This window comes from Alosa sapidissima, chromosome 23 (assembly GCF_018492685.1).
Source record: "Alosa sapidissima isolate fAloSap1 chromosome 23, fAloSap1.pri, whole genome shotgun sequence".
NCBI classification, from domain to species: domain Eukaryota; kingdom Metazoa; phylum Chordata; class Actinopteri; order Clupeiformes; family Clupeidae; genus Alosa; species Alosa sapidissima.
Genome location: NC_055979.1, coordinates 8,333,795 through 8,346,294, shown reverse-complemented (window position 1 = coordinate 8,346,294; position 12,500 = coordinate 8,333,795). Strand labels below are relative to the sequence as shown.

The following is a 12,500-nucleotide window of genomic DNA, read 5'->3' as shown; positions in this document are numbered from 1 at the left end:
GAAGTTTAATTTGATTTGGACGTGCACAAGCGAAGCCGCAAGAATTCATCAAAACTCAAAACGCAGAAAAATGCCCCCACCATGTGTTGTCTGTCTGTCTGTCTGTCTGTCTGTCTCTCTCTCTCTCTCTCTCTCTCTCTCTCTCTCTCTCTCTCAGCGAGTGTGGTATTAACAATGACATTTTTATTTTTATGGTTTGTGTTAACATTCCCTGCATATCCCCTTCCTCCCCTAAGCCAGAGACAGACCCGAGCTCAGAAACACACTACAGCTGGAGTTGTCACACACCGCGCAACGCGACGGCACAAAAAAAAAAAAGCCTCACATCTCCACCGTCCAGCATTCCTCTGCCGCCGCGTCGCCCAACGCCGTGTTCCCCGCGTGTGATAACAGACGTGCAATGAGGCCCATTGTGTCTGAACAAGCGGCGAGGGAATTTGTTCTGCGTCTTCGTGGGATAATAACAGCTAATTACTTAAACTCAGTTTCACATCAGCTTTCTTTTTTTTTTGTTTAGCAAGCCTAGCATCACCCACATATACCTATAATACCTGGAAAACACACACGCACACAAACTCTCTTTCGAGTGCATGTACACACACTCACTTTAGAGCGCACACACACACTTCCTAACACAAGCTTTGTTTTACTCATACATCACTTTGTTTCACTCTCACACACACACACACGCACGCACACACACACACACACACTGAGGGGGAGAGACACAGATGAAACACTAATGCTCAGGCTGTTAGAAAAGATAGGGAGAGAAGGAGAAGGAGAAGGAGAGGGAGGGAGAGAAGGAAAGAGAGAGAGAGGGAGGGAGAGAAGGAAGGAGAGGGATAAACATGAGTGAGAGCAGTCTGAGAGAAACTGAGTGAGACATATTGAAAAAGAGAGAGGATGAAAGAGTGAAAATAGGATAGAGAGAGAGAGAGAAACAGGGCTATAACAACAGTAAAAGCAGGAGTGACAGATGAGGATACAAACCAACTGAAAAAGGATAGAAGAGAGAGAGAGAGAGAGAGAGAGAGAGAGAGAGAGAGAGAGAGAGAGAGAGAGAGAGAGAGAGAGAGAGAGAGAGAGAGAGAGAGAGAGAGAGAGAGAGAGAGAGAGAGAGAGAGAGGTGTAGACGATGGCAGTAATGTGTGGCTCTTACAGATAGCAATAAAAGTGCAGGTAGCTGTGGAGGCGACCGCTTTGAGACCAGCAAGTCCCCACGGCAGACATTGTTAAGGCGCTCAAACGCGAGGGCTTACCGAGTGGGAACGAGAGAGCAGGCGAGGCAGAGGGAGAGAGAGGGAAGAGGAGGAGGAAAAAGATGTACAGAAAAAGGAAGGAAGGAAGGAAGGAAGGAAGGAAGGAAGGAAAAAAACATCATCTCCTTTCAGACCACGGAGCCGAGGCTGAGCATCTCCAATTCACGGCGGCTTCCAGCAGGCCAACAGGGTTAAGTAAATATCTGTGCCTGTGAAATATTTAAGGCCAGAGCCGAAGGTGAAAGCAAAGCACCTGAAAATGGAATGAGGCCTGTGTGTGTGTTTGTTTGTGTGTGTGTGTGTGTGTGTGTGTGTGAGAATGTATGTCACTTCAGCTCTTCAATCTCAGCAGACAGAGCAGACAGGCAAGGCATCAGAAGTTTAATGGCAGGCTCCCATTACTTTATAAAGCTGCAAGGTGTTTCATTAAAACCAGACAGTTTGATTAAAGCATCCAGGGACATACACACACAAACACACACACAACTCTGTTGGGTGAGGCCTAGGAAATGATAGCTCTTAAATGTCCAGATCAGATACCTCAGGAGCTGCTTTGGCAAGTGGACCTCCTGGCTCGAGTCCCGTGTAATAGCAGAGGGCGATCTATACACGAGGTGTTTATGCTCTAACAAATGCGTTTAGAAGAATGTGAAGGCTTGAGAATCTGATCTGGTTTAAATGAGCGCGGCATCTCTCCAGCACCAGGCGCTGCCGGAGTCTTCATCGATCTGCTGCACAATCACACTGCTGTCTCTGAGGACTTCGCTACAGGAAGTGTGTGTGTGTGTGTGTGTGTGTGTGTGTGTGTGTGTGTGGTTTTGATAGTTGCAGAGAGGGGAAAGCAGGTGAATGCATTAACATTTCGAGTATTTTCAGGTTGCAGTCAGTAGGCAGTTTTAATATGGATAAAATGTTGCTGGTCCTGTAAGAATTATGAAGTTCTCATAGAATAAGAAGACAGTTTTGTTTCACAACATTTCAGGGCATTTTGTACATGTTATGCACGCTGTGGATTAATTTCAAGTATATATGCAAGAAGTTATGAATTATGGAGCCAGAATGCCGAAACGCAAACAACTGTGATAAAAAGCCTGGAACTGAGAAAGGAAGCATTGAATACATAAATATATGCATATTTTTGTATATATACGGTATGCATATCAATATACGCACGCATATTAAGTGTTATTGTGTATATATGCATACGGTTCCTCTAAAGCCATTCTGATCATGTGTTCAAAACTAATAACTTCCTGTTTCCTGATCTCATAACTTATCCATGATTTCTTCATAAACCGTTAATGACATTTCTTTTTGTGTGTAGGTTACAAAAGGTCAGTCACACACACACACACACACACACACAAATTAAACAACCTTTTCCATTCCTTTTCTAATAGGCTAGTTAGGCTATATCACTTCATATGGAAACTGCATCAGATGCGAGGGCTTTTCTTGTATATTTAAAGTGGTTCTCATTTGTATAATTGTAAGTACCTTTAAGACAAAGCTGAGGTCACAACCTTAACTTTGTTATTACAAATTCATATGTTTTGAGATGAGATAAGAACCTTAAAGTCACCATCTAAATACCCGCATTGCACCAAATACAAACACCCTTTAAGCCTGTTGATATTTATATACAGATGTACAACTGGACAAGTTTTATAATACATTTGTATGTGTGTATGTTTGTCTATGTGTATGCTCAGCTGGAGAAGATGTTCTCATGTGTGTGTAAGCATACTAGGCAACATGGTATGATTCTGCAAATTTGAAATGGTCATGGGGTATGCAAGTATGTGCTCTTTTTGTTACAGCACAGTTGGATGAATGTGTATGTCTATGTGTGTATGTGTGTGTGTGTATGTATGTGTGTTTGTATATGTGTGGGTGTGTGCCTTTCTGTCTGTCTCTGACAGACTGTTAGATGTCTGCTGTATCTAATTTTATTGCCGCAGTGTGTTCGTGTGGGTGCTGGCAACTCTGGTCTCCATGTGTGTGTGTGTGTGCGTGTATAAATACCTACTCTGATCTGCACAGGGCGGTTTCTGTGTGTGTGTGTGTGTGTGTGTGTGTGTGTGTGTACCTCTTCGGGTCTGCCCAGTGCTGGCGTGCCGGTCAGCAGTATGGCTCGGCTGGCGCTCTGGATGATGGGTACCAGCAGTTTACTCCGCGCTGCGTTACGAGACTTGAGGTAGTGTGACTCGTCTACCACCACCACCTGGAACTTCTGCTTGGTCAGAGCCTCCACTAGGTGGCATGCGTCCGTGGTCAGCAGCCCGTAGCCCAGAACAGTCACCTTACTGCGGCCTATGCCCCTTCCCATTCAACACAGACAATCATTATGAAGAGACTACTGAATCACAGCATAACATTGTCATTACAGCGAATAACAGCATAACATCGTCATTATAGATGTAATATTGACTGACAACATAACATCGTCCTTATAGATGTAATATTGACTATTGACTGACAACATAACATCGTCCTTATAGATGTAATATTGACTGACAACAGAACATCATTTAAGAAACAAAATAACTGAGGCACTCCTGTATTTAATAAAAAGCCTTTATTAAATACTGGCTTATGACTTTTAGTCTTCATCAGCCTCAATTCTTTTGTTTCTTCATTGATGACTTAGAGGCCCATTTTGATGAGCACCCTGTAGTTTCACTGCAACAAACATTTTTCAATCAGTGAAGCGTTTCACTTTCTTTTTTAAAACATCATCATAATAGACGGAATACAGACTGATAACAGTGCATCTTTACTAACTACTGCCTGCTACATACAGTACAGGCTCATACCACAGAATCAGTACTGACCACCTACGGACTGATAGCATAGCATCCTACTGACTAAAGCGCACGACATAGAGGTGCTGAAATTTTTAACTGATAAGTATGCGATAAAAATAATGGATTTTATTGAGTGCCGCCGACAAAGATAAACTGAATTGTTATCAACACGGTGGCGGTGGCAGAGTTCGACGCTGGTGTGCGGGGTTGTATTGAAAACAATGGCATCTAATGTAATCAAACGTCGACTATGTGCGGAAGTCTTTAGTGACTAAAGGGCTGTGGGCACCGGCGCTGACATGAGTGCGGCACACTCCGCTCCGATGTCCGCAGCGTTTAACTCCTGATTAATACAAGAGCATTGCATTACACTGGACAGAGGAGGGAGAGAGTTCAGCATCCTTACAGCTTGGTGTATGAAGCTGTTGGTGAGTCTGGTAGTGCGGGAGCGCAGGCTTCTGTACCTCTTCCCAGAGGGCAGTAGATCGAACAGATTGTGAGCGGGGTGACTAGCGGGGTGACTAGTATATGCACTAGTATTTTATTGACTGTCTATGCACAATTTCAACCAAATTTTGCTGCTCTTATTTTTTTTCATTATTATATGTGCCCTCTTATTTACTTACTTTTTTGTTTACTTGAATGTTATGTTTGTCTGTGGACTTAAATTGGTAAAATATGTCTTGTCTTCACCGTGGGATAGTGAGAAACGTAATTTCGATCTCTTTGTATGTCTGGAACATGTGAAGAAATTGACAATAAAGCTGACTTTGACTTTGACTTTGACTTTGACTGCATGTGGCTCAGCCTTGGGCTAGACACCAAATGGGCTGCATTCACACAGTTTAACCCAGACCAGGTATTCACTGAGAAATCCGACGAGTTTTCACATAGATCTCCGTTTCTCCATGTCACTGAGTACTGTCGGTACAAAAAAAAAACGAAAACAATTGTGCTGTAGCTGCCTGGCTGTGTTAGCTACTGGCACCGGTACACCGGTAACGGATGACGTAAGCCCATGTAAAGTTAATTAGATGCGTCTCCAGCACTGCATTCAATGCAAGCGTCTGTGAGCACCGTAAGCGTTGAGCTTTGAGTGTGGTAACTCTTCGCATAAGGCTGGACGCCAGTGAGATTAGAGCACCTTTGAGATTATTTCAGTGTGACATTCAGCTTCATAACGCAATCTTCTAAACTCCTATGAACCTCAACCATGAACGTTTACTGGTTTTTACTAGGAGTTTATTGAGAGGTTCTACCTTTTATTACAATCGCAAAAAATAACTCACACAGACAGACTTAAGTCGGTGTTACTATAAAACAAAGATACTGTCTATGACAGATTGCAGTCATCTTTCATGAATATTAGTTTGAACAAAAGGGTCTAAGGAGGGCAATAGTGGGTGGTTAGAAAGTAAAAATTCTACCACACTTACTTTATTTATGGTCCACTATAACCAACCGACACATGAGATGTTTAGATATGTGAAAACTAGAACAAAGCACAATAATATTACTACATGACTGATTGAGTGGTCCTCATTTAAGCCTGGATATTTAACCAACTAGATGTACCACAGAGCGGTACAAAATATGACCGCCACCCAGTCCAGCACATTTTTTCCACAAAAGTCTCACTAAATTGCTTTATCCACACTCAATTCTCACTGGTATCTGCTAGACAACAAGTACCAAAACATGATTAGTTCATAGATTTCACATGTAAAATTCATTTTATACAACCCCACCTCCATCTTGCCTGTTCATAATTCTGAGAAATTCTTGATTGTTTGTGTTATGTTTATGTTATTTGTGTGGGTGTGTGTGCGTGCTTGTGTGTGTGCCTGCATATGTGCCTGTGCATGCAAGCGTACATATGTCTACTGTGTGAGTATGTGTTATACGTATGATTACTGTGAATGTATGTGTGTGTGTGTGTGTATGTGTGTATGTGTGTGTGTATCTGTTTGTGCACGTGTGCACATGAAATGGGTTAACATGACCCCTGGAGGCAAACATATGGAAAAAAATGGTCATCCTAGGCCCTACAGTTCTCAAGATATTCACAGAGAACGGTGTCTGCCCTACCCTCCTTTCGGGGGGTCCAGTCCAGCCGGGAGGATACAGATCAAAACGAAAAATGACGGTTCCATGCTATCCATGTGGGGGTACATGCCCACCAAGTTTTGTGTACCCCGGTCTTTCAGTGTCCCGGGAATCCTTGTTGGTGTACGTCACTAAATGTACACATAACTTATTTTATTGTAAGGCCCCCCATGAACAAAAGTACACAAAACTTGACATGCATTCAGAGGGTGTCATAATGATCCTACACTTTTAATTTCGTGCAGTTTTGACCTTGTCAGCCAGAGATATTGTAATGAAAACACCTAATTTTTTGCTTTTTAATTTTTAACTAGGTGGCGCTATACATGAAATAAGTGGTAATGGGATGGGTTGACATGCCCCCTTAAGACCAACATACATAAAAAAGGTGGACCTCCTAGGCCCTACGGTTCTCGAGATATTCACAGAAAACTGTCTCCGGCCACCTACAGGCCAGTTAGTGTATAGTAACATAAATTAATTTATTGTGTGGCCCCCCATGAACGGAATTCCACAAAACTTGGCGTGCATGCAGAGGGCGTCATAATGATCCTACACTTCCAATTTTGTGCAGTTTTGACTATGTTAGGTCATAGATACCTTCAATTACAACACCTCATTTTTACTTTTTTGTGTTTAACTAGGTGGCGCTATACATGAAATGAGTGGCTATGGAATGGGTTGACATGGCCCCTCGAGATGAACATACAAAAAAAAAAATCCTAAACTCGGGTTTTCGAGATATTCACAGAAAACTGTGTCTGCCCTACCCTCCTTTCGGGGGGTCCAGTCCAGCGGGGGGGCTACAAATCAAAACGAAAAACGATGGTTCCATGCTATCCATGTGGGGTTACATGCCCACCAAGTTTCGTGTACCCCGGTCTTTCAGTGTCCCGGGAATCACTGACGGAAATTTGGGCATGCGAAAAAAAAAAATCTCACTAAACCTATATGACCGCCGCTTCGCTGCGCGGTGGTCATAATTACCTAATTTATGGACCACTATAACCAACCGATATGCAGCACACCAATATGAAATCTGTGAGTTGTAGAAGCCGTGAAAGGGTTAAGCACTTAAATGCACGACAGCAGAGTCCTCACCAGGGGCTCTGCAGTAAATGTTACCATGGTAGCGACATGCAGGTCAACTTAACCCCTGCACTGAAATTCACAGAATGAACAAACCAATTTGTGCCGAGTCTCTTTTTAGAAGCATCAATAACCAATAAAAAAAGGGAAGAAAAGGAGATGAAGAATAAGGAAACGGCAAAGAAAAAGAAAAGTCGGCGCTTTTCTAACAAAGGCTCTCACTAACAACCTCTCCTCCCTGCGCCACAGTAGGTCTGCTACCACTAATTGTCTTCATCCATAACAAACATTATTTCTCACATGGTACACATGCAGAAGGGCTTAATGACCGCACAGCGTGGAGTGGACAGAATACCCCACGGAAGATCTATGGCTAGCACACTAGGCTTGAGGATATAGCGGTTATATCAGTCTGCGTGCGTGTGCGTGTTGCGCGCACGCGCGTGTGTGTGCGTGTGTGCGTGTGTGTGTGTGTGTGTGTGTGTGTGTGTGTGTGTGTGTGTGTGTGTGTGTGTGTGTGTGTGTGTGTGTGTGTGTGTGTATATCTGATTGCTGGATAAGAGTGCAAGTCTGTCTGTCTGTCTGTCTGTCTGTCCTGGAGGCCTGTGTAGTGCTTGGACATTTCTGCTGGTCAGTTTGATTTTAGGGGGAATCGTTTTTGTGGACATGTTCTTCTCCTGGGGGACGGAGGACAGAGCGCCTCACCAAAGCCAAATGTGTCAGCACAGCAGGGCCGGCAAACTCACACTTCAGCAGAACACAACGAGCGAAACCATGGGTCTCTCTCTCTCTCTCTTTCTTTCTTCCCCTCTCCCTCGTTCTCTTTCTCCCCCTCTCTCTGACCATTTCCTTTTAAGGAAAACTGTAACGAGGTCCAACATGACCCTCCGCATCTGCAATGGCCACAAGTAAACGAGCAAGCAGGCTACACTAAAATAACACAAGTAAACGAGCAAGCAGGCTACACTAAAATAACTTCCTAACGAGACAAGGCAACATAATCACAGAAGGGCGAGCTCATTTCACCCCCGACACACAGCACACAAACATCCCGACGACTTCTCCATCCAGCCCCACTGCTCACACATAATTTCCGCAGCCAATTCCAGCATTAGGCCTGTTGGGGATTGTCTACTCGCTACTAGACCCAATCTTATCATCTCTGACACCACCTAAATGTTTCTTAGCAGACAAATAAAACCAACGAACCAAGAGCACACAAATGCAACTAAATGATAGACCAACAGCAGACAAATCCAGCAGCCAACATATACAACCAAATACGGATCACATCTATCTCTGCCCTATAATATTGGAAAGAAAGCTAGCTAGCTGTTTTTTCCAGCTTCACTGTTCTTTTGAGCCAAACACTCAAAACACAGAAAAACAGACACCCGTATCCACCACCTGAACACACAAGAAGAGATATGTTACAACGCAAGACTCAATTTTCACTATAGTCAAAGACAAAAGCAAATGCCCACAAAGCATTACCATTCACAGGCACATAACCTAGACAATCAAAGGGGAATGATGTGTTAAAGGGGCCAAGTATAGAACTCGAAGTGAGTCTTAAACAAAGATGCTGTCTATGACAAATTGCAGTCATCTTCTATGAATATTAGTTTGAACAAAAGGGTCTGAGAAAGAAAACAGTGGGTGGTTAGAAAGTAAAAATTCTACCGCACTTACTTTATTTATGGTCCACTATAACCAACCGACAAATGAGATGTTTAGATATGTGAAAACTATAACAAAGCACAATATTCCCTCCTCAAGCACCACTACTTACTACATGACTGATTGAGTGGTCCTCATTTAAGCCTGGATATTTAACTAATTACATTACCTAATTTATGGACCAATTTTGTATTATATTTTTTATTTTATTTTGTAGCACACCAATATGAAAGGATCAGACAGTATCTTTGTTTTACGTGACATTTCATCTGTGTCCATGGTATTACAAGAGAGAACTGTGCAAAGCTAGCTGGTTAGCATGTTTTTGATATTACTCTACATCGAACTGTTTATCTATTCATATCTATTAGCATGTTTTTGATATTACTCTATATAAAAATAGCTATCTATTCATATCTATTAGCATATTTTTGATATTACTCTACATCAAAATGGTTATCTATTCATATCTATTAGCATGTTTTTGATATTACTCTACATCAAAATGGTTATCTATTAGCATGTTTTTGATATTACTCTACATCAATCAGTTTTGAAGTTTTTAAAATGTTTTAAAATCCAACACATTGCCCCTGAGGTGAGGCGAGATGAGACGTACGTGGTGTCGGACTTGCTCTCCACCAGGTTGATGTCTCCAGGCAGCAGCTCTGGCACCCAGCGCTCCAGCTCCTCGATCCACGGGTACCGCAGCGACGACGGCACCACCACCAGCAGAGGCCACTGCTGCCGATAGATGTAGGCCACGGAGATGGCCTGGATGGTCTTTCCCAGGCCCATCTGTGAGAAGCAGAAACCTCATCACTACTACTCATGCACGACTACAAAAAAACAAAGCAAAGCTAAGTCAAAAGAAAACACAAAAAGACGCAAATTTAACCAAATATGGTTCATTCTGTAAAAAACTTCTGCCAATTTTCTGTTCCCTGTGCATGCTTTAGCTCTCAGACTCCAGCTCCAATTTTGGCAATATGGTTGACTGATTTTGGCTTCATTTCCTCAGAATGACGCCATGCTGTCCAAAGTTTTTACAGTCATTGACCATTACCCTAACCTGCACATAATAACTGTAACACGGGACCACAAAACCACAAAACAAACCCATCTACCCCAGCTCTGTAGATCTGCAATCAAATGCTTTATTCCTGTTCCGTTTTAAACATATGATCATCTCCCATCTGATCTTAGTTAAGGTGGGCAAAGCAGTTTACTATAGTCTGTAGTCCATCTTTAGGATTATGTGATGAACAAAAGCTCCGGGATGTGTTAGCCAGGTGTGTGTGTGTGTGTGTGTGTGTGTGTGTGTGTGTGTTAAGTGGGTAAAGAAATCTGTGCATGATGAGTGGGACTCATTGAGAGATTGGGAGTCTGACTGTGGAATAAATTTGTGTCGTGGCTGATAACAGGAGGTCTGACAAATGCACAGGAGAGATGAAAGACGGCACAGCAGGCTAAACAGAATTATGCACGCCAAGAAAAGAAAAGAAGAGGAGAGAGGATGGGAAAAAAGAGAAAAAAAAGAGAAAAGCATATTTTCATGTTGCCTTACCTCATCTGCAATCATGCATCTGAAAACCAGAGGAGGGAAAACAAAACATGAGATAAACAACAAGGAATTGTCACAGCAGGTACAAAAAGAACCAAAACACACAGTATTTCCTCCTAAATAAGAACCTGGAATGTTCTAAAACTGCTAAACCATTGGAGACCCACCACATCCATTACTATTGGCCAGGAATTTTAGCACAAGCACAGATAATTAACTTGAAACCAGACTTTTTTTCTGAATCTCTCAAATCAGTGACACGAGGGCCAGGCAGAGTAGAGAGAAGAGGAGAGGAGCACATATTGATCCCAACATTATTGCAGTATCTGAGCTTCCTGTCTGCTGAACATTGCTCAGGATGGATCATTTTAGACACCTGGATGCACACAACCTTCAATTTGAGGAGCGTTTGCAGAGAGAGAGAGAGAGAAAGAAAGCGCACGAGCGCGAGAGAGCGAGAAAAACGCAGGTCAATCTTGGCGGTGGGTGTGTAATTTGCGATGGCACAGAGGACCACTTCCTCTACTTCCTGCTCTCCTCAGCACCCGCGTCTTCGCCGGCCTCCCGTGACCCGCCGTGACAATTAAGGCGGTCTTCAATAAATCAGAAGGCATTAGGCCAAGCACAGGGGAGCGCATGGACCCCTCATCAAAATAAATTAGCTCTTTATTGAGTTTCACACTTTCCTGCGTTGGGGTGAAAAAATCAATAAAATCATAGAAACAGGGGAATTTCATTTCTGCTCTGCAGGGGAGATCTTGGCAAGAGATAGAGAGAGGGGAGAGAAAGAGAGTGGGGGGGTGGTTGTGCTTGTCAAAAATTCAGGATGCCGAAATGTCCTCTCTGCAGGTGAACGGAACTAATGACAGTGCAGGACTCTCGTGGGAGACGTTAGAAGAAAAATACACTTTCATGGTTTTCTCTCTCAATTTGTGCGAGCGCCCCGATGCACAGTCAGAGAAATATATCAGCACAAAGAGCAGAGCTTTGAATTAACAAAGGAAAATGCACAGCGCAGCTCTTAGAACCGTTCCAGAAGCAAATACAGACGCCAAAATAGTCTACCCCCAAAAATGACCTGTTTAAAAGCGTTGAGCTAGTTGCTAACTTACGTTCTACAAAATGACTTAGAAAGGGGTCTGCGTTTCCCCCTCTTCTCAGCGAAGGATGGCAACTTATTAGTATGCTAATATTTCAGAGGCAGGAGTGGCTGTTGTTGTGTGATTCTGTGATAATGAACACACCACATGTCTGACAGAGAGAGGGATAGAGAGGGATGGAGAGGGATGAGAGAGGGATAGAGAGATGAGAGGGATGGAGAGAGGTGGGGTGGGAAGCAGTCCTAATTCCTTCTTCATTTACATTTGTCCCCCTCAGTTGAAGAGCGTGATTAATGTGCCGGTCGCTGCTGGTGGTTTTGTCTAATTGCTTGAGCACTCTCTTCTCGTCTGCCATAACACACACATACATACAAACACGCACACACACACAATGGGAGGCTCTAGTCAGGTGCTTGCCATTTCTCCACACATTAATCATTCTTCCTTAAATAACCTGACGTGTGCCAGCCGCCTCGCTTCCAGGAGGATGCTCTGCCCCCGTTGCCTGACAACAGCACAGAAAACTTTTTCTCTCTCGACACCAGCCCCCCCTCCCCCCTCCCAACCAACCCTCCTCGGCTTTAAATGTTATCTCTCGAGCCAAATGGTTCAAGTGTCACCTGATACGGCATGTCGCCCAGAGAGAGGCTGATTGCTTGGTGTTTGCAAGGATAATGTTTAGAGTGTGGACAAAAAAAGAAGAAAAGGGTTCATCTAATAGCCTACATTTCCCAGGGTTCAATGTCACAACAGGCTTATTGGTCAGTGTCTGTCTGCAGTGATGAGACTGTATTATTCTCTCTGTCGTGCTCTGTCCAGCAACACAACAGCTCACAATGGAGCAGGGCACAGCACCACCATCACGTAAAGTTCATTTGAATCACAACTAATT

General features: G+C 43.4%; 1 protein-coding gene across 1 annotated transcript in view; it reads right to left on the bottom strand.

Moving 5' to 3' along the window:
• Positions 1–12,500, bottom strand: part of zranb3 (zinc finger, RAN-binding domain containing 3) — a 62,218-nt gene that overhangs the window by 46,688 nt on the left and 3,030 nt on the right. Inside the window, 3 exon segments of the mRNA XM_042081630.1 lie at positions 3,352–3,583; positions 9,564–9,742; positions 10,512–10,530. Of these exon segments, the coding sequence (XP_041937564.1) occupies positions 3,352–3,583; positions 9,564–9,742; positions 10,512–10,530 (430 nt within the window).